This window comes from Tupaia chinensis, unplaced genomic scaffold (genome assembly GCF_000334495.1).
Source record: "Tupaia chinensis unplaced genomic scaffold, TupChi_1.0 Scaffold000341_1, whole genome shotgun sequence".
In the NCBI taxonomy this organism is placed as follows: Eukaryota; Metazoa; Chordata; class Mammalia; order Scandentia; family Tupaiidae; genus Tupaia; species Tupaia belangeri.
The window spans coordinates 1524293-1547630 of record NW_006159835.1 but is presented as its reverse complement, the minus strand read 5'-3'; the positions used below and the strand labels follow the sequence as shown (position 1 = coordinate 1547630).

Sequence of the window (23338 nt, the reverse complement as noted above, 5' to 3'; positions counted from 1 at the left end):
AAAAAAAAAAAAAAAACTCTCTCCAAATAAAAAAGAGTATATTGCATCTTTATTCTAAAGATTAACTCAAGAAGTCCTTTCTTCAATGTTGGTGAAAACAATTTAATGGGGTATATCTTAATACCACTTTAATAGACTGATAGTTTTAGTTCATGATATTCTAAAACATTTGCTACACTTCAGAGTTAAAGATTATCTTCACACACAAAAGAAGAAAAACAGTTATATCCCTAGATATTTCATCCAAAAGATGTTCACCTTCTGCATAATAAAGTTTACATAAGGTTCTGCAATAAAAACTTTACAGATTTTTCCAACAGGTTGATTTTGATAGAATAAAAGGATGGGTCAAATCCTAAACAAAAGCTGTTGCCAAAAATTTAACATATTAGAATCAAAATGGAAGACATTATGCAATTCATGATGAAAAAAAAAATACCATGCAAATATCACATATGACTTTATAAAAATATATGCAAATATTTATATAGAATGGATAATTTTCCAGATACACAAGTTGTGGTAAACAATGCAAGATGAAAATGAAATTCTGAAAATAAACAACCTTTTAATAATAAAATCAATAATAAAAGATACCACACCAAGGCAGTTTTATTTCAAGTATCAGATAATTCCTTTTGTTCTGGTGCAGAGAGGAAAAGGGAAAAAATCTAGCCAAAGCACTCCACTAGGCTACTACAACCTTGATATCAAACCTAGAGAGAATAATAAATGAAAGTGAAATTGCAAACCAATTTCATATTGAGCACATCAAGAAGCCTCTTTAATCATCCTTCAACATCCTCTAAGCAGAATCAACCACTCCCCACTAGCTCCTATTTTACCTTCTACATACTTGGTCCCCAGTACCATGAATACTTCAAGGCACTTACATATTTTTATATTTGCCTTTCATTAGCGAACACTAGGACTATGATCCAGATGACATTAGGTGATGATATATATAGGCCACAAATGCACCCTTTAAGGACAGTTCCAATTTCATAAAATATACTCATTTCAAATAAAAATAGTTTAAAAAATGTATGATTTAATTATTTTTAGTTTTATTATAAGACAGAACATTTCATTGAATTCTAATTGCTTAATTACATTAAGTCATTTTGATGAAGTCTTATTCAATGAGCTTCTGGACCCAAGATTAATGAAATGGTAGGTATGAACAAGAAGTGAATTAGAACAGAGCACTTCCTTGGCGTCACACAATCCACTACAGGTGGATTTAGTCACTGCAACAGGACTGGAAAGCACTACAAGTAATTTAGTCATTGCAACAGGATTAAAAAGTTCCAGAAAAAGGAAAGAAAACTCTATAGAAGATTTAGGGGTTCTTAAGGAAAACATAAATACATATGCACATATGTAAATATTAGGACTCTGGTCTTAAAAGACAACTTGAACGTTTATAAAACCAAAGTAAGGTTAGAGAAAATTTAGACTTGTTTAATTTTATCTTGGAATATTACTTCTGGGAAGTACTCCTTAATGTCTTAAAGAAAGCAGATTAAGAGAAAAATATAGGAACATACTATTTTACCCAGGTAAAAACTTTTAAAAGTAGGAAGGGTAGGACAGGGACTCCATTTTTGAAGTTACTGATACAAACTCAAAATACACATATGAATAAATGATCAAACCATTATAAGGAATAGGTACAGTGAGAATATAGTCCTTCAGAGATTAACCCTTAAGATGCTCCTGATGGAGACAGGACACTGTGCTGAACAGGCTTTTGCTTTATATATTCTTGCCCCAGCTACAGTATGGCCTTGTACAATGTAGGCTTGACTAATGTTGGTTAACTGACCAAAATTTGAAGACAGTAATTTTGCCAATTACTCTCATTACAGGCATAAAATCATGAGCAAACAGTAATGGACAGTATCAATAATAGTAAGAAGAATCACAATAGTAAATAGTGATTCAGAGTTTACTGTATGTAGATATTGCTCTACATGAATGTACTGACTCATTTATCTTCATCAATTATTTTTCAAATAATGAAACCATAGCACTCAGTGGGCAGTCATTTGTTCAAAGTCAGAGAGCTAAGTAGATGTCTGGGTTTTGGGCCCAGACATCTATGCTCTTAATCACTACACTATCCAAGGCCAGCCCTGGAACTGTCTGAATAGCCTCTAGATATGACTTCTTAGGACCTCATTTCATATGTAGTTTCCTTTTTTGAATATTTGAAATATTTTTTAATTAAAAAATAAAATGTAGGTTTAAAAATTATTCACATTTATTTCAGAATAGAAAAACTAATAATCCTATTTTATTTTCATTTCACTAAGGTGTATATATTTGTTTTAGATTTACCTCCAGTCTTCCTTGAGCAAAACCCAGGAGCAGCAGATTGGCTCTGTCCTTCTCAGAAGAAATGGGGGCCCAAGGCCAAGCAGCATTGCTGACCAGTGGCCACCAGCAAACAACTGTATCCTGAACACAATTGATAGCTAGATGACGTTCTGTGGTCCTGTTAACTGGGCCAGGTATTTCATGATAGGAAATCTAAAGGTTAAAGAAAAAAAAAGCATATCAGAAACATTTCTTCTTCAAGATGTAAAATTCTAAAAGGATTACAAAAATTAAAGCATCTGTAAATGTAGATACATGCAAGTAAATATGCATGTTAAACATGTGCTTAAGAAGGTGTCAGAATTTACCAAATTCTTTTGACACATGTATAAAAAAAGACATATGTTCAAAATTCTCCCCATTTTTAGCCGAGGAAAGGAAAAAGAGAAAGAAATGTGAGTTAGGGAGGAATTGGATGTAGCAATTCCAATCGATACCAAAATGTACAGTCATGGTTGCTTGACAGCATCGACCTACACATAGGATTTAAGACCAGCTGTATTAAATGACAAGTTCAGTACTGCTGACCAAGAGTGTCTGACTACTGTTTAAGACATAACACGTTAACAATGACTGACAACAATAAAAAGAAAAACAACTTGAGGCAAGTATCTTTTTAAAAAATATATGAGACATACACACATATATTCTGCATAAAAGGGATAAGCCACAGCATCATGCGTAAAAGTTTATGCAGCTTCTGAGAATTATGCTTCTCTTTCTTAGGAAGGATTTGTAGAATTTATTATTCAAACTATGTTATTTTGGAACATGGTTATTTGAAAACATAAGCACGGCACCATCTGGGTGACACATGCCAAGGAAATATAGATTGCACCGTATTTCTGCTTAAGGAATTAATGGAAGGTTGATAGCTTGGAAGAAAAAAAAAAAACTATCTTGCCATTGCTGGTCAGCAATAATCGAACCACTTTCTGGGGATTAAGCGCATGGCTAAGCCTACTGGACCAGACACTAGCAAAGGGCAGGGGGTCTTCTTATCAGAGAAATGCTTCTGGAGCCAGTCTCACTACATGACAGATTGCTTTCATATTCCTGTCTGCAAGGCAACAAAGGATGGCAGTAATGCGATAATGCCAGAGTGCAATGGGTGTTAAGAACCCGTTGCATTTATGTATTGTATTTAGTAAATAATCAGGCTCATCCAAATTGTGATCTCACCACTCAACCAAGGCCATTAAAATCAAGGTTAATGCTTTAATAATCCTCTGCTATTTTTTTTCAATATGGTCAAAAGGAACCCTTTTCTATTTGCATGGCCATAATATTATTGACCTCTTCATCCTCTGAATGCACATCAAAAGAAACTGAAATCAAAGTAATTACCAGTGTTGTTCTCTCATGGTAAACATTTAACTCCTTGCACTGTCCATTCACTGTTAAACAAATTGAATTGGGTTTTTTAAATGTAGACAGGAAAACTTGTTAAAGGTCAATAGTTTCAGGACATTTACTCTGCAATTTTCTTTGCCAAAATTATTTCTGAAAGAATTTAATTATGGTGCTACTGTAAAGAAAAGGCAGAATTATACTTGCCACCATTTCCTTGTTTTAAAATGCAAATGGGCAATGGCAGACAATACAGATGTCCTTGATGCCTATAAGTGCAAATTCTTATACTGAAGCTCTCAATATTATTTTAACTATCTTCTTATCTGAGATAAATACGAAAATGAAATGGAGTACTTAAAAGATACACATACTTTTTTTATGTCTGACTTATCATGTAAGCATGTTACTTAAAAATTTCTAGATGAGGAAATAGAGTCAAAGTGGTTGGTGTTTTCAGTTTTCACACAACGCAAATTATTTATTCATTTGCACTCTCATGTTTTCTATGAGTTTTAATGGTATATTCTGTCATTGTGATCCAGAGAGCAAATAAAATAAACAAACAAGTTTCTTAATTATCTTCCAATAGATGAATGGCAGTTTGACTATATATATATATATTTTAAGTATTGAACCAAGAAATTAAATTCATGAGTTTTCCAAAAGGTAATAGATTACTTTTCTAATGTACAGAAACAATGTGCAGTGCTCATGTTCCCAATTTCCCAAATTCAAAGGCAGAAAAAATAATCGTGGAAGTAACTCCCTTACTTAAGGCATAAGAATGCAAAAACTTGGTCTGTTTTCCACATTTTTCTGTAGGAAAAGATGACATCTTGACAGTTTCTCTCCGCTCTTTTTAACAGGTGGCAACCATTACGCTTCAGTTTACAAGAAACCAGTACTACAAAACTTTATATATTATATAACAGCATTAACAAAACTTTAATGGTTGTAGTTAATGCATGCTGGTATATTTTAAAGACTAATATTAGCAAATAAATAGTATTTCAAATAAATCTGTAGTTAGCCATTTTTGAAATAATATCCTTGAAGAATGATACCATTTAACTTTCTTTTTTTAAAAGAATTATTTATTCAGCTTTATTTATTTACTTATTTATTTTTATGTGACTAGAGATGGACAGAGTGAGAGAGACAGAGAGAGGCAAAGTGAGAAAGTAAGCCACCAGGTCTGGGACTTGAACTGCAGTCAGCCATGTATGAGTCCAGTGCCGTTAACCAACATGCCACCTACCAGACCCCATTTACCTTTTGACTAACCAAATATAATACAAGAGTACCATTAATTTGTAGTTAAAATCAATTTTATAAAGTTTTATAGAAGGTCCACAAAACTAGAAAACAAAACCAGATCGTAGTTTACTGCTGCAATTAAAAATGTATTTTAATATGTTTCATTACATGTTAAAAATATTTTTACGGATCAGCAGGTGGTGTGGTGAAGGGTGCTGGACTCCCATATGGCTGACCACGGTTCAAGTCCCAGACCTGGTGGCTTGCTTTCTCACTCTCTTTCTCTCTCTGGTCAAATTAAAATACATACATACATAAAATAATTATTTAATAAAAAAAGAAAAAAAATTTTTATAAGATGTTTCCACTAAATAAGACTAAATTCTCCTTATATACTACTACCTCAATTTTGAGGAGATTTCAAGTTCATGGGAAACTGGAATTAAAGTATGAGTTTATTTTGGTGCAAAATAATGTTGGAATGCATGCATAATGTCTCCATAGTATGCATTTTCCATGAACATTTTGAAGACCTCTTATATGATAACAATTCCAAAGGGAAAAGGTTGGGCTAAATATTCCTTTTCTAAAAATACATAGTTTAAGTCACAATGCTAGCTTTTAAAAATCTTCACCCTTGCTATAGATACTCTAGGTATGGCATAAGTGTGCATCTTTTTTAAGAAAGCTGTATATCAGTTCTGTTTCCAGTGAACAGTGAACTGTCTCAAATCCACGTCACAGAGGCTGGATCAATCTTGCAAACACAAGTCTTTGCTGAAAAGAGGCCTTGAACTGAAACAGCCTGGAAAATGTATTAGATACCCATCCAAACAGAGAGCATGCCTTCCCAGCAGTTAAAATGTAATGTGGCAAAACTTAAATTAAGCACATCATTTGAAATAAAAATTCTGCCTTAACAGATGCAAAGTCCCCAATACAAAGAAACAAATTACCTAGAGTTAGGGAAGAGAGAGATACTAACATATGAAGGAGATTTCTTTTTGCATTTTCTCCAGTTACAGTTGGGGGAGGGGAGTCTTTCCATTCCTTGTTTATTACACTTTACTATTAACCTTTGAAAGTGTTTTCTTCCTCTTTCTTTTCTTGTGAAATGGAAACCAAGAGCACTATCTTATCTCAGACAGATAGTATAAGGTTTTAGAAGAACTGAGAATGTGTAAATGGTATATATACTACCACTAGCAAGAAAATTATTTTCAAACTTGCCTCTATTTTCTGACTTGTGACTTTCCTAAATACCATATAAATTTATCCACATGTGGCACTGTTAGACCCTCCTTCATAGAGTCAAAAATAAAATTTAGGATAGTCACTGTTTGTAGTGAATCAAGCTTAATCCTATAGTAATTCTGTTTTTTGTGTGTAATCCATAAATGTTTAAAAATAATGACCATAGCATCAACCCATGTGATATGCTAGTATAACTTAGTAATTAATAATACAACTATATAAATTGAAATCTCTACCTTATAATCCAAGGCTGAGAGTTTTTCCAGTCTTCTGTTTATATCAGGAGAATCCATCTTCTTGGTAAACTGAATAAAACACAGTTTGTTTTGAGATGAAAATGATAAGATGATAAAACTATCTGTGAGAAGACCTAAAAAAAATGATTTGAAAATACTAAATTAGAATAAAATGATGAGTTAGTAGATCAGTTCTACTAAAATATTATAAAAAGCCATTTTCAGAAGTTAATTATTAAATGACATCACTAAAATCTATTAAATATCATTATGACATATTACAAGGATATTAAATATACTAAGAATAAGCAATAATCATCAATCTAATCATGTATGAATTTAATGTTTTTCTTTTTTCTTAAGACTTTTTCAATATACACTGATGTTTAGGGATAACCACCAAATGAGATGCATTTGTAATTAAGGCTAGAAAAGACTTTTTCAGACCTGAATGTAAAGATGAAAACATTTATTTTTATCTGCACTCAGACTTTAATCCTATATTTGTATGATATCAAACATCTGTGAATGAAGCAGATTTATTAGAAAATACTGATTAATAATCACCCATCTTTTTTTCATTCTAAAATTTTAAACAATGGAATCAAGAGAAAAAAGAAAGGGAAGCAAAACATTAAAGGGACACAAAAAATGGAAAATTATTTGTTGATGATAACGTGTATGACAATATCTTTAACTGGACTAATATGCAGAGTATTCATGCTGGGAAAATTCATTTTGCATGCTGTAATGATATATAGTGATTGAATGCATAAAAAATTTAATCAAAGAACTCACTTTTAAAGGTATACAGGCTGAATACAATAATGTATATTATGTATATTATGTTATATATATAGTATATGTTAATATTTAATGATGAAGAAAAGCAAAAATATTCCCACAGTTTTATTTCTAAAGCACACAAGTAAGTGTAGGTAGATAATTAATATAAAAGGTTATATAAATGGTCAATAGTGTTATATAAAATTATTTATAAAAACAATAGGGACTGGAGAAATGTTTTATTTATTCCTAGCATAAAACCATCATTGAATGTTTTGTACATTTTTCTTTACTTCCCCACCCCTGGCCGTGCAAGCAGTGACCAACAGTGGATCTACACAATTACAGGAGAATCTGGAGAACTGCCAAGAAATTACATTGTTACCATGATCCCATGAGAATGTATTATTTTGGGTACAAATAAAAGAAACAAGTGGAAAAAAGATAACTCAGAGACAGATAGTGTTAGAAGCTTCCTTTTAATTCCTATAGAAAAGCATCAGTATGACAAAATCATCACAGCCACTAGTTTATTTGCAATGTCAACAAAGGGGTCAATTATTAGATGTCTAAAAATGGAACTTCATAGGGAAGCTTCCTTAGCACCATAGTCTGTAAGATATGGAAACGGTATGCTTACAATCTTACCCCCAGCTTATTAGTCATGTTGCTAATTATAGCCATCCTACAGGGTGCTTTTCTTTAGTATGATACCAGTGTGTCTGATTTGTATCTGATTTACTCCAAGGTAGCTAGTGAAAGCATACAGTGCACAGAAGGTTTCTTTATTCTCACCTCTGTTCTTTCTGCTAGACAACAGTTTTCTTTTGATTATTCAATTTAAAATACTGACCATTTTCAATCTTTCATTATAATGCAGTCTGTTTCTAGACCTTTTCACCTTGAATAAACAAATATAATCTTTAAAATTGAGGAGTTAGCATAGCACAGTGGAAGGAAAATGGGTTTTGCCTCCAGACCTGTGTTCAAATCTCAGCTCAGTCACTTTCTAGCTTTATGACCCTTGGGCATGTTCCTTAGTAGCTCATCTTCAGTTTTCTAATCTATAAAAATGGAAATCATTATGCCTTAAATTATTGTTTTCTGGGATTAAATGAAATAGGTAGGTACCTGGCATATAGCCTTTATGTCTCAATAAGTGTCAATACCCTTCCTATTTAATAACTTTCTCAAAATCTTTTTCCTATGTGCTTTGTATCAATTAATATATATACATATATATATATAATATATATATTTTTTGACAAAGCAAAGGCATCTGTACCAATTACATATTGTGTTACCACTTAATAGAACCATATTTTTCCAGTATATCTGGCACTGATTTTTGATATTTAGAAAATACAACCCCAAATCTCTAAAAAGTTAGTATTCACACACTTTAGCAACCAAGAAAAATCTTCCTGTAGGAGCCAAAGCACTGATTTTGTTATTGGCGACTGTGTTGATATACATGTGTTATTTATTCAAATTTCATTTGGAAATGAAAAATATTGAAATGTTAATAATAGAGGACTAACTTTGAAAGAATGAAAAAACCTACATGAAACACATTCACACTTTGAAAGAGTGAAAAATATTCAGAATATGGGCCTAACATTTGACAAGACAAAACTTTGATATTAAATATTAGTTGAAACTTGTATTGGTCCCAGGGGTTGTAACTATGCTATTACAAGCAATTACTTGTTATGTTTCCAAGTCCCAAGTGGTAGTAATTAGTCTACCTGTTGACACACTATTTCTCCTGCCCCACTGTTAATGTAGGCAATTGATTTGCACATGGGGGTAATTACCATCACTGATGGTGTCTGAGATGAGCTTCCCCACTAGGCTTCTGTCAATCACCACTTTCTCCAGCTGCGGCCCAGAAAGGCTTAGGGACACCAACACACCTGAACCAAAGAGAAGCTAAAACCAGGTAAGGGGGAGAGGAGGAAAAAATATAGTGAGAATTAGAATCTTTTAAAAATCTCTCTCCAAATGTACACTTATAAGATACCTACACATGCCTTATACAACCATAAATTATAAAGAGTTTTTATTCATTGAAAAACAGTTACTGACATTCTGAGTAAGAAGAGACAGGTGGCTAAATGAGGCAACACAATAAATAGACTTACTCTGCTACATGCAGAAACCTAATTTACTAATTACCTAATGTACTTCATGTTTACAAAAGTCTAATCTTCCAGATACTTAGGAAGTAGCCATGTAGAAATATTGCTTTGTTTTACATTCAGAAAATGTAATATGTTGAATTAAAATATTTCATAAGATTACCATTTATATCAGAAACTAAAATATTTCTCAAGGTTTGAATAGATATTGCTACATATTAAATGTAGAACAGCTGTCACCAATACAATATAAACAGCTATGCTATGATTTATTTAGAATTTAAACCTTATTTCTTTTTTTTAACTTTATTAACTCATTTTTTTCCATGAGTGAGACAGAAACAGAAAGAGGGAGAAAAAGAGACATTGCCCCTGTAGAGTACTGAGGCCACAATGCAGGCCCACCTTCAGCCAGCCCCAGCTCAGGAAAGTCTCTACACCTGCATTTCCCATGTGGGATTGCTTCACAGAGCATTACGTTTTACTGCTGGTCCACCATCCGGCCCCTCAACCCTAACTTACTTCTAAAAATAAAGATCTTGTCGGGAACCAGCAGTTAGCGTAATGGCTATGTCGCTGGACTCCCACGCAGTCGACCGCGGTTCGTGTCCCAGACCTGGTGGCTTAAAACTCACGCCGGGTGTGTGTGCGTGCGTGCCCAAGATCCCGAGAGGAGAATGGAGGAGAAGGGATTGCGGCGTGACCATCCCCCCTGGGGGGTGATTTCTCGCTTTCTGTCTCTATGTCTCTCTCTGTCTGTCTGGCGAGCGCACGCGCCCTTTCTCCTGCCCCACTGTTAATGTAGGCAATTGATTTGCACATGGGGGTAATTACCATCACTGATGGTGTCTGAGATGAGCTTCCCCACTAGGCTTCTGTCAATCACCACTTTCTCCAGCTGCGGCCCAGAAAGGCTTAGGGACACCAACACACCTGAACCAAAGAGAAGCTAAAACCAGGTAAGGGGGAGAGGAGGAAAAAATATAGTGAGAATTAGAATCTTTTAAAAATCTCTCTCCAAATGTACACTTATAAGATACCTACACATGCCTTATACAACCATAAATTATAAAGAGTTTTTATTCATTGAAAAACAGTTACTGACATTCTGAGTAAGAAGAGACAGGTGGCTAAATGAGGCAACACAATAAATAGACTTACTCTGCTACATGCAGAAACCTAATTTACTAATTACCTAATGTACTTCATGTTTACAAAAGTCTAATCTTCCAGATACTTAGGAAGTAGCCATGTAGAAATATTGCTTTGTTTTACATTCAGAAAATGTAATATGTTGAATTAAAATATTTCATAAGATTACCATTTATATCAGAAACTAAAATATTTCTCAAGGTTTGAATAGATATTGCTACATATTAAATGTAGAACAGCTGTCACCAATACAATATAAACAGCTATGCTATGATTTATTTAGAATTTAAACCTTATTTCTTTTTTTTAACTTTATTAACTCATTTTTTTCCATGAGTGAGACAGAAACAGAAAGAGGGAGAAAAAGAGACATTGCCCCTGTAGAGTACTGAGGCCACAATGCAGGCCCACCTTCAGCCAGCCCCAGCTCAGGAAAGTCTCTACACCTGCATTTCCCATGTGGGATTGCTTCACAGAGCATTACGTTTTACTGCTGGTCCACCATCCGGCCCCTCAACCCTAACTTACTTCTAAAAATAAAGATCTTGTCGGGAACCAGCAGTTAGCGTAATGGCTATGTCGCTGGACTCCCACGCAGTCGACCGCGGTTCGTGTCCCAGACCTGGTGGCTTAAAACTCACGCCGGGTGTGTGTGCGTGCGTGCCCAAGATCCCGAGAGGAGAATGGAGGAGAAGGGATTGCGGCGTGACCATCCCCCCTGGGGGGTGATTTCTCGCTTTCTGTCTCTATGTCTCTCTCTGTCTGTCTGGCGAGCGCACGCGCCCTACAGTGAAAATCTCTCCCAAAAAAAATAAAGATCTTGTCAGTCGAAAACATTAAAATATACATAAATCAAGGCAATTAAGTAAAATGTTGTATTTAAAAAATAATAAATAGCACGTACCAGAAACAATTTCACAAGGAGGATAAAATAGATGAAAGGATCTAGATTTTATCAATATCAGTGTTCATATAACCACCTAACAAAGGATAATTAGATATCACATTATAATTTTATACTGCTCCTTTCCATTTGTGGCAGCGTAATTCATTCATCTCCAACTGTTTAAAACTTCTGAAAGGACTATGCATATGCGTTTACTTGTTATCTATGAGATTATGAAACTACAACATTGGAAGAAATTGTTTCACCTTCAAGGCAACAGACTCAAAGATGATGAATCATGGAATAACATATGGTAAAAGGAGAAAAAGAAACAATTGTCACTAAACTAATCATGAGTACGCTAGCTAAGTCCAAAGTCGACTACAATGCTAAACAAAACAGGGGACTCCCCCACCCACTTAGGCATCATGTCTCAGCTAGATACAGTGATTCTGCATTAAGACATATTGGGACACGTGTGAAAGATGAGGGGCATGAGAGACTAGGGTAATAAAGGAAGGGCAGTCTGTCCTGCCACCACTGAAGAGAGTCCAGATACAGAAATCAGAAAAGAAATTGAAGGATCCCCTTTGTAGATACTGTCAGAACTCTGTCCTACTCACCAGAAAAGCTGTATACTTAACTGTTTTCTTTCATCTTAATGCATCTAAAGAGGAAGAGGGGAGAGTTGAGAATTTAATCATCTTTACGAGTTTTGGGAGACTAAAAAGAGAAGGAACATTTGTTTTAAGAACTTCAAAATACTTCACAAATTAATTAATCTCTGCTGCATTACATCTAGCCCTGCAATATACCTTGATGGCAAATACTGGTATTTCTCTTTTGGGGAATTCTATCATAGCCACATAGCATGTAGTCTTCACTCTCCAAATTTTCTCCTCTCAAACATGCAATCTTAGAATCATCTTTCATAGCAAATTGTTCTCTTCACAATAAGGGGGGGGGGCCTTCAAAAAGTTAATGGAAAATGCCTATTGTGAAAAAAACCATGCATTGATTTTTTTTAAAAGTACACAAAAATAAACTCATACTTTAATTCTATTTTCCATGAACTTTTTGAAGTCCCCCCATATCATATTTATTTTCTATTGAATGAGTAAACGAAGGTTTAAAGAGGTTAAATAACTCCCTCAATGCCACACAGCTAGTAGGAGGTGCAGCCAATGCTGATTTCATAACTGTACTCTTAAACACTATATTATTATCTTTGCATATTTGAAGGTAGTGGTATGGGAGAAAAACTGGAGCTACTGTGGAAGTTCTAAAGTCAGTTTAGCCTTAATCTTGGGCTCAAGAGTCACTACCTCCTTATCTGTCCCCCAGTCTACTCAGTATAAATACTCCTATAAAAGGACCAATAACAGCACTTATTTGCTTGCACCTCTACTTCTGTTAACCTATATGGGGGGGATATCTTTAGAATGTTCATGGAAAAATGCATATTAAAAAAAAAAACTACGAATGGATTTTTAAAAAAGTCTGAGTTTTTTTCTTCCCTTTATAAGAGAGAGAGACAGAAAGAGATAGAGAGATAGGCATCTTCAACAGGATCTTCACGCTGTAAGCTTCAGCCTGCCCCAGGTCATGTGCACACATGTGCCTGATGTGTGCAGGGAGGTTCTAGAGTCAAACCTGGATCCTTCCCATGTGGGTGAGCCTCGTCCAGTGTTGTATTACCCTTCACCACCATTTGGTCCCTCAAAATTTTTCTGCACAAAAATTAATTCATGCTTTAATTTCATTTTTTCATGAACTTTTGAAGTACCCTCATAGTAGTTACTTCATAAGATGAAGATTAAACAACTTTTTATAATGATCATTTAGAAGAATGCCTGACACACAGTATTTGCAATTATTTTTCAGACATATATGATGTGTTCTCACTATAGCATTTTCTTTTTAAAAACCTGTACCATACGGACCTCAATATTATACAAGGGAACACCAGACTCCAGGTGAATTCTAACTGGTGGATTGTTGGAAAAGTTATGATGCATTTTTGCATAGAAAAACCTGGAAAAAATATGTCATGACTTTTCCAACAACCCAATAGTAAAAGTAGAATCTTTTGTCGCTTTTCCCACTGGCTACAATTTCACAAGAATATTGTCTCCAAGATATTTGCAAGTTCTTTCAGAACTTTGAAATGTAATTTGTGTAAATTTCTATTTTCTTATTTCTTATTTTCTGTTCTCACCACCATTATCTGAAATAATCCTCCTCTCCTAATAGAAACTGCTGTTTATATGTATGAGTATTTGTTACATGATAATATTAATTCTAAGAGACCACTTTGTGTGATGGAGAAGGAAGGTGCACCCTGTGGGAATAGGTAATAGGGTGAGCTGATGCTGGAAAGAACTAGAAGGGGAGAGTGTCATGAAGAAATGGGAAAGTGTGCCTACATCAGGTAGATAAGTAAACTACACATGGTAGGAGAAGCAGTAATTCGGGGAACAAGGGATCCTACCCAATCTTTCTCAAAGGACAAGTATAGCCAGTTATTCATATATGCACTGATTCATCTCACAAAATATATTCAGTATATCAAATGAGCTAGTAGGTGCTAAGTATACAGCAGTGAACAAACAATGCTCTTGGCCTTCATTACCCTCATGGAACTTACATTCAAGGGTGGACCAAGATAATAAACCAAACATTTTAATACAACGTCAGTTAGCAATAAGAAAAAAGAAAGCACAGTAAAGATGAGAATTTTAAGAGAATGCTATTTTATGTAGGATAACTAATTAAGAAGAAGGCCTCTATGAGGAAATGACATCTGAGTACAGACTCAAGTGAAGTAGAGGAGCAAGCCACATAAATATACAGTGAAAGCAAGCTTTAGGCAGAAAGAGTAGCAAATGCAAAAGCTCTGGAGTGTGAATGTGCCTGGGCTGAAGAAAGCTGGGCCAGTGTGACTGGAGGAGAGGAAGCAGGGGACGTTTGGAGTGTAAAGTCACAGTGCCAGCCAAGGGCCAGGTCAGGCTGGACTTGGCTGATGTGAAGCCACTGAGTTTTAAGCAGCAAAAAATTATAATCTAATTTATGTTTTAAAGGACAAGAGTGGAAGCAAGTTGACCATTAGGAGGCTCCTACAGTGGTCCAGGTGAGAGACGATGACAGCTTCAACTAGAGTGGTAACGCTAGAATGGCGTGTAGCCAGATGTGAGATATATTTTAAAGAGTATCCACTAACACTTGCTAAAGGATTGGAAATGGCATAGTAGAGAAAGATTCAAAGGAGCAATTGGATTTACTGAGATAGGGAACACTAGAAGAGAAGCAAACAGATTCTTGAAAACAAGAGCTTGGTTTTGGGCATATTGTATTTAAGGTATATATGGACATACAAGAGAAAATGTCCAGTAGAAAATCAGAAATGAATCTCAAGTTCAGTGGGGAGTGGGAGCTCGAGATACATATTTAGAAGTCATCAACAACATAAAAATAGTACTTATGGTCATGAAAGTTCATAAGCTTTCCTTAAAAAATGAGTGGAAGGGCTGGAAAGTGGCAAGCAGGTAAAGGCAGCTAGGTACCACATGCCTAACTCCACAGTTTGAGTCCCAGACTCAGCAGCTTGAAAATCACACTGTGTGTGTGTGTGTGTGTGTGTGTGTGTGCGCGCACGCACATGCCTAAAATCCCAAGAGAAAGAATGGAGAAAGGGACTGTGGCATGGCCATCCCACCTGGAGTGTGATTTCTCACTTGCCCTCTCTGTCTCTCTCTGGCCAGTACACACACTCTATAGCAACAACTGAGAAAGAGAAAAAAGTGGAGGGCCAGTTTTGTGGCCTGGTGTTCAAGGCAGCTGGATCCCACATGGAGGACCACACAATTTGAGCCCTAGACCCAGTGGCTTGAGAAACACATAGCACACATGTGCATGCATGCCCAAAAATCCCCAAAAGAGTCAGAGATGAAGAAGGGATTATGGCATGACCACGCCCTAGGGGAGTGCTTTCTCCCTACCTCTCTCATGAGCACATGTGCCCTCTGTAAAATTAAAGGAAAAAAAAAAAAGATCACGCTATCCTACTTATTAAAACCAAGTTTGGGTACTTGTTAGGATCAAGGTATGTCCACATTTCAGATCTCTAAATGTCCTGTGGCCTAGAGGCATAATAGATTTTGAAACAAGAAGGTAATAAATAAATTAATAAGGTAATTAATGCATTTTTATAAAACAGCCTTTGGGAAGCATAAGTTTCCAAGTATTTGTGCCAAAGATACTCCTGGATATGGTAAAGGAGATAAAAAGCACTAAGAAAAAAATAGCCTGACACTCGGGGAAAGAATATTCCAGCCCAGACAGGAAAGTACTATTCTGTTTCCCCTGTGCCTATTTCCCCAAAGTGGTTACTCTTTAAGCTCTTACGAATGGAAAAGATGTGTGTAAAATTGGACAGGATAAGAAGGAAAAAGGACACTAATGTGTCACCCTATTCCACTGCAATGGGTTGAAGGATTCTGGGAATGCACAAAATGAAAAAGAGGAGGGAGTGTACAAAAGGAGGCACAGCTGAAGCAGATCTGAGCTTGAGAAGAGACCCGCAGGCAGAATGAGAGAAGGCAGTGGGATTTTTCAAAACTGCCTCAATTTGCATGTTGATCTTCGTACAGAAGACAACTAAGGCAAAATAGGAACTAAACTTTTCCTTTTTGTTGATATACCTCCAAACAAGAAATACCTTCCTTATAATTTCTGTTCTGACCTTGTCTCCTTTTGTTCTTTATTGAATTTCCCCTTCCTCATTTTCTTCAATAAGCTCATACCAGAGACATGTGCTTTCTCTTTAAGAAACTTGGAAATAATTCCTATGATCTTTAGATCTTCAGGAGGCTCTTCAGATTGGTTTCTCTTAACCCTAAAGCCTATAGTACAGAGATTGAGTAAATATGGTAGAAGATCTCATCTCAAAGAGAGGTGCAAGTTTTAATTAGGATAGATAAGTGCTTCCTAGAAGTAGTAGTTTAGAATCTATAAAGAGAAGAAATATACCATACTTAGTCTAAAATATTGAATATGAAATAGTATAATAAATAACTGTAAGTAGAATTCTAGGACTTGAGCAAATACTACCATTGAGCTACTCTCCTGGAGATCCAGCCAACTTGTATCATGATAGTACCCAATGTCTCCCTCAGCCTTTTCACACAATTAAATTCATAGGATAAATTGTGGAGAAACTCAGAGAACTACAGGCTGTTAAACAATTTTACACTGGAGAAACCTATAACAAAGAATAGGATCATCAAACATTTAATAGACAACTTGCTACAAGAGAAATTAACATGTTTTCTGTAATGTATTCCTCCATTCAACAAACATTTATTGGGGATAGAGAGAAATCATAACTGACTAAACCATTCAAGTAGAGAGACAAAAGTGAATTTGTAAGTCAAAGATTAAAAAATTTTTTTTGACTCCATATAGGGAATTAAGGATAAGAAACAAAAGGACAAAAAACAAATAGGTATTTTTCTGGATAGAGAAGTGTTAACAATGGGGATTCTCAAAGACTTGTGTGATATTATTCAATATATTGAATATATACATGCCTGGAAATCTGTCTGCTAAGTGTATTTCAGTAAGAAATCTCATTTGCTCACTTATTTTCATTGTAAAACAAACGATACAACATTTTAATCTTCAATGTAATTTTAAATCCTGCTATTTGTGGATATATATACATATATATATTATATACATAAAACATCATTTATATTTCATTAATTATAATGTATGTGTATTTATTTATATAAAGGAAGAGTGATCATTTCCAAAATAATCATGCTCAAAACATAAAAGAACAAGGTCCAAAGGTAAGTTTTATATTTGTCAGAAATTAGAGAGACCTGGGACCAGCAGTTCTGGACTCCCATGTAGCCGACCGCAGTTTGCGTCCCAGACCCGGTGGCTTAAACTCATGCTGGGTGCATGTGTGTGTGTGCGTGCCCAAGATCCCGAGAGGAGAATGGAGGGGAAGGTATTGTGGCGTGGCCATCCCTCCCTGAGGGGTGATTTCTTGCTTTCTGTCTCAAGTCTTTCTGGCGAGCGCACGCACCCTATAGCAAAAGCCTCTCCAAAAAAAAAGAAAAAGAAAAAAGAAAAGAAAAGAAATTAGAGAGACCTAAAGGGATAGAAGCAGCAGTAAGACATGAACAGGAAGTCATAGTAGATAATATATTACTTTTGTATAATATAATTTATAGAATACTTATATATACACTATAATGCATGTAAAATGGCAATATAATAAATATGCACATAATACATATGCAAGTTTTAAAAAATAATAGCAATAAGGTCAGTCTTCATACTAATTCCCAATTAGAAGGGTAACACAAATAACCCGAGGTCTCATAATTAGTGGGATTAGTGACCAGGATAGATCTACTAATGACAAATCCTATACTCTTCTCCTGCCATTGAGGAACTAACACTCTTAAATCTCACTTCTTAGTTGTCTCCCATACAATATGCCATCTGGTTTTCTTCTTTCTAGATCTTTTCTTCACTCTAAACCGGTCTCCCTTTAAACCAATGGTTATAAACTTGGAGTGGCTCGGGCCACCAGGGGACATCTGGTAATGTCTAGGGACATTATGTTTATCACCACCCTCTATATTAGCCAACTCTGCAGAGTCCTACCTTTAAAAAGTGCTTATAAATGAGTTGCTATGGAGGTGAAGGTATTTTCCAGGTTTCCATCAGACAGATTTTGGGGCTTCTCAAATTCTAATTAACAGGGTTAGCCTCATGGCCTAGTTTCTAAAGGAGTCAGCTCCCACATGGCCAACTATGGTTCAAATCCCAGCCCCAGTGGCTTTAAGAACATATGGGGCATGTATGCACATGTGCCCAATTTCCTGACAGGATGTAGTAATGGAGGAGAGGGGATTGAGGCATGAGCACGCCTCAATGGAGTGCTCTCTCCCTCTTTGGTGAGTGAGTACACCCTCTAGTAATAATAATAAAAAAAATGTTCATCAACACTTTTCTTGCATACAAAAAGGAAACATGATAAACTGTTCTTTCTCATAAACAAAGATCTAATCAGATACTTCAAATGGAATGGTGGGCAGTGCACAGTCCAGACTGGAAGCCCAAAGGGAACTTGCCTTGTGTGTCTCTAACCCTATTCAGAGCTATGATTCTGGTGACTAATGCCAGCTGTCAAGATATAAAGAGCCCCAGGGCAAGTCATAGAGCTACCTTAGTTTCTTAGAAATATCCTGTTAGAACACCTCTCTGCTTTTGTTCTAATTCTCTGCTCACCAATCAGCCTTCTTATCTATAATTTAGACTCTTGAGTAATTCCATTAGGTGGGAATGCCCCAAGCAAATGAGCAATGTCTATGATGCCAGATATATCTTGCATTGTAAATTAATAAACTGCCATCTCAGTTAATAAATCAGTCACTTCTTAGTTTGGCTACTATGAATGTTGTTAGTACAAGAAAATAAATGGAGATAACATAAAAGATTGAGAACATTAATTAATCAGATTTTTTTTTCCAAATCCATGATATTCTGTTGCAGTAGGGAATAAAAAAAAATTTTTTTGCAACACTTTACTAAAGAACAAATACAAATGAACAAAAAGCACATAAAAGATGCCCAGCATGTTAGTCCTTAAGGAAAAGCAGTCAGATACTATGATATATTGGAATAGTAAAAAAGTAAACAAACTCATATTACCAAGAGGCTAGGATGAGGAACAGCTGGAACTCTCATACATTTTTAGGGGAACACAAAATAGTATAGCCACTTGGAAAATAGTTTGGCAGTTATTTGTAAGAAACTTTATAAATACATTTCCCATCTGACACATCAATCCCATCAAAACATGTAAAGACATTCATTCATATATATATGCTATTTAAAATAACTTTATTCATAATTGCCCAAAACAGGAAACTACACAAATGTCCATCAAGTAAAGGATAATATAGCCATACAATGGATTCTCCTCAGCAATAAAAAGAAATGTACTAATATCTGCAACAACACGGATGAATCTCAAAGGCAGTGTGCTAAATAAAAGAAGTTAGACACGAAGACTACATTCTGTATGATAGCATTTATATAACTTTCTGAAAAATATGAAACTAGTGGGAACATCAGATCAGTAGTTAATAGAGGCTGAGGATGAGGTCAGGACATTGGCCATAGCAGGACCTGAAGAAAATGGGAGTAAATTTTTTCAAGTTACAGACCTATATAAGTTGCATCATCCCATTGCACTAGGGGAAAAACCAAGTGTGGGGTGTGTGTGTGTGTATACACACAGTCCTTGAGAGCTGGGCCAGCTGTTGTGGTAAGTGAGTGGACATGGTGGATTACATATTTGTGTCCTCAGGATCCTCATGCTGGGCTAAGCCAGTATCCCCTTGGAAGGCATTCCAAAGGGAAGAAAAGCTATGCTTCTAAAGGAGGCCTCTTTGTACAAGAAATGTGCCCATTTCCCATCAGGAAATGGCTCTGCTGACTGGGTGTATGTGATATGTATATATATATCTCTATATAGAGAGAGTATAACACAAGAAAATGTCAGAAAGAATATGCTCAAACTATTGATAGGAGGTACCTCACAGTCATGGAATTAGAAACTGGAGAACATGAACTTCACCTTCTTGTCTTACAGATTGTCTTTAAAACTTTTTTTAATCTATTTGCTTATTGTGATTTTCTTTCTTTCTTTTTGGAAAGGTTTTTGTTATAGGGCGTGTGCACTTGCCAGAAAGACAGAGAGATAGAAAGTAAGAAATCACCCCCGCCCCCCCAGGAGGGGATGGCCATGCTGCAATCCCTTCTCCTCCATTCTCCTCTCGGGATCTTGGGCACGCACACACATGCACCTGCGCGTGAGTTTAAGCCACTGGGTCAGGGACAACACAGCCATTAAGCTAACTGCTGGTCCCTCTTCTTTATTTTATTTTTTTTTTAAGAGAGATTTTTTGCCATAGATTTTTGCACGAGCACTTGCTGGAAAGTCAGAGAGATATAGAGACATTAAGCAAGAAATCACCCTGGGAAGGCCATGCCAAAATTCCTTCTCCTCAATTCTCCTCTCAGGATTTTGGGCGCATATGTATACACACCTGGCATAAATTTTAAGTTGCCAGGTTCAGGACTTGAACCATGGTTGACTATGAGGAAGTCCAGCAATGTAACCATTACACCATCTGCTGGTCCCAACTTACTGTGATTTTCAAGTCACTGCATACGGGACTCGAATTGCGGTCAGCCAAGTGGGAATACAGTACCTTAACCACCATGCCACCTGCTGACTGCCTTACAGATTTCTTTTGAAAATTGATATTAGGGGTGATTTTTTAAAACTTTTTTGTGCATCATATGGTATTTTTAAATAAGCTTTCCAAAATTAAAAAACAAGCTCTTAAAATATCTGGCCACAAATATATTTCTTGTTTTACAGTATAAAGAGATGTGGGCCAGTGAGGTGGCATGGTGGTTGGGGATGCTAGATCTCATATGGCTGACTGTGCAGTCTAGTCCCAGACCCAACAGCTTGAGAAATATGGCAGGTGTGTGCACTTCATGCCCAAATCCTGAGAGAAGATTGCACTGCAGCATGGCCTATCTCCTTGGTGGGTGCTTTCTCACTTTTTTTCTCTCTCTGTCTCCCTCTATGAGCACATGAGGCTGGATCCCACATGGCGGACTGTAAGGTTTGAGTTCTAGACCTGTACACACTTAAAAAACACACCAGGCATGTGAGTGTGCATGTCCAAAATCCTGAGAGAAGAACTGAGGATAAGAGATTGTGGTGTGGTCATCCCTGCTAGAGGGTGATTTCTCACTTTCCTTCTTTATCTCTATATGTCTCTGGTGAATGAGCATGCCCTACAGCAAAAGTAAAAACAAACAAACAAAAATAAGGCAGATGTAGATTATTGATAGCTGTGTCACACACTGTTATGTGAAGCAAGTGACAAAACAATATGTATAGTGGTTCCATTTATTATAAAAGTATGTGAATATACATGTATTACAGAGATAAGTGAAGAAGGATATAAGCCAAACTGTTGACCACAGTTACCATTGGAGAAGAAAATGAGTTTGGGTAGGAGCGGACTTTTACTTTTTTTTTTTTACTGTACCTTTTTTGTATTGTATACCATTTTGTAATTACTAGGAACCATCTTCACAATTTAAAATTTTTAATACATTAAAAATGGAAATAAAGATCAGTGCTAAATCTTTTTCTAGTTACTTTGGTTTGAGATTGATATTTTAAATCGCTCATCTTCACCTATCAAGCTACAAATTTACCAGTAAATACTGCTGATTTTCTTTCTTTCATTTTTTTGGAGAGGTTTTTTCTTTTTTGCTATAGGGCGCGTGCACTCGCCAGAAAGACAGAGAGGCAGAGAGAAAGAAAGCTAGAAATCACCCCCCAGGGAGATGGCCACGCCACAATCCCTTCTCCTCCATTCTCCTCTCGGGATTTTGGGCACGCATGCACACGCGCCCGGCGTGAGTTTAAGCCACCGGGTGTGGAACTCAAGCCATGGTCAGCTACATGGGAGTCCAGCGATACAGCCATTACGCTAACTGCTGGTCCCTTTCTTCCATTTTTATCAGATCTGCCACTTATATCCCTTTGTCTACTCTCTTTTACTGGGACCATATACAACGGCTGCCTTTAATACCTTCCAATGCTCCTTTTCTGTAGTTCATGCTAATGTAGCATATGTAAAACGGTGTTTCCCAAAACATAGACCATGAAATATGAGAAAGTGAGGCAGACATTTTTCATACAATAGGCCCTTCTTGAAGGCTGACAATAGCTCTTTCTGAGTTGATTTAAACACACAATACACACACACACACACACACACAAATTTTAATATGCAGTAGGATACCTCCCTAACTTACCAGCATAGAGAATTATGGTAGGTTTAAGCAGAGGAGACATGTCTTACAATTATTGTTAGGTTGTTACTATTGCTTTTTTGTTGAGTTAGAAATAGAAAACCCCCAAGTATTTAAATACAGGAAGTATCGCATAAAGAAAACATAGCATATATACACAATGGAATACTATTCATCCTTCAAAAAGAGGAAATTCTGTTATTTGTGACAAGATGAATGGACCTAGAAAATGTTATAGTAAATTAAATAAACCAGACAAAGAAAGACAAATACCACATAATCTCACTTCTAGGTAGAATCTGAGAGTTGAACTCACAGAAGTACAGGGTAAAATGGTATGGTTATCACAGACTGGGGAGGTGAAAGGGTACAAAGTTTCTGTGAAACTGGTGAAATCAGTTTTAGAAATATATTCATGCATAGTGACTACAGTTAATAATAAAGTATATTTCAAAATTGCTAAAAGAGTAGATTTTAAGTGTTCTTACCATAAAAAATGGTATGTGAGGTGATAGATATGTTAATTATCTGGATTTAATCATTCACAATATATATACATATATCAAAACCTTACACTGGGGACCAGCAGTTAGCTGTGGCTATGTCGCTGGATTCCAATGTAGTTGACCGCGGTTTGAGTCCTGGACCTGGTGGCTTAAACTCACGCTGAGCGCATGTGTGTGCGTGCTCAAGATCCCGAGAGGAGAATGGAGGAGAAGGGAAATCACCCCCCCGGGGGGATTTCTGCCTTTCTGTCTCTTTCTGTCTTTCCGGCAAGGGCACGTGCTCTATAGCAAAAACCTCTGAAAACCTCTCAAAACAAAGCAAAACAAAACAAAACAAACAAACAAACAAAACACATTACACTGTACCCTGTAAGCATATATAATTTTACTTGCCAATGAAAAAATAAATGAGTTTTGGGCCAGCAGGTGGTGTGGTGGTTAAGGTGCTGGACT

At 36.1% G+C, this 23338-nt stretch overlaps 1 protein-coding gene across 1 annotated transcript in view; it reads right to left on the bottom strand.

Moving 5' to 3' along the window:
- The window catches only part of WDPCP (WD repeat containing planar cell polarity effector), a 264252-nt gene that overhangs the window by 110460 nt on the left and 130454 nt on the right, over positions 1-23338 (bottom strand). Inside the window, exons 8-10 of the mRNA XM_027773331.1 lie at positions 10244-10358; positions 6483-6616; positions 2344-2535 (exon numbers count right to left, since the gene is read on the bottom strand). Coding sequence (XP_027629132.1) covers positions 2344-2535; positions 6483-6616; positions 10244-10358 — 441 coding nt within the window. The remainder of the gene's footprint in view (positions 1-2343; positions 2536-6482; positions 6617-10243; positions 10359-23338) is intronic.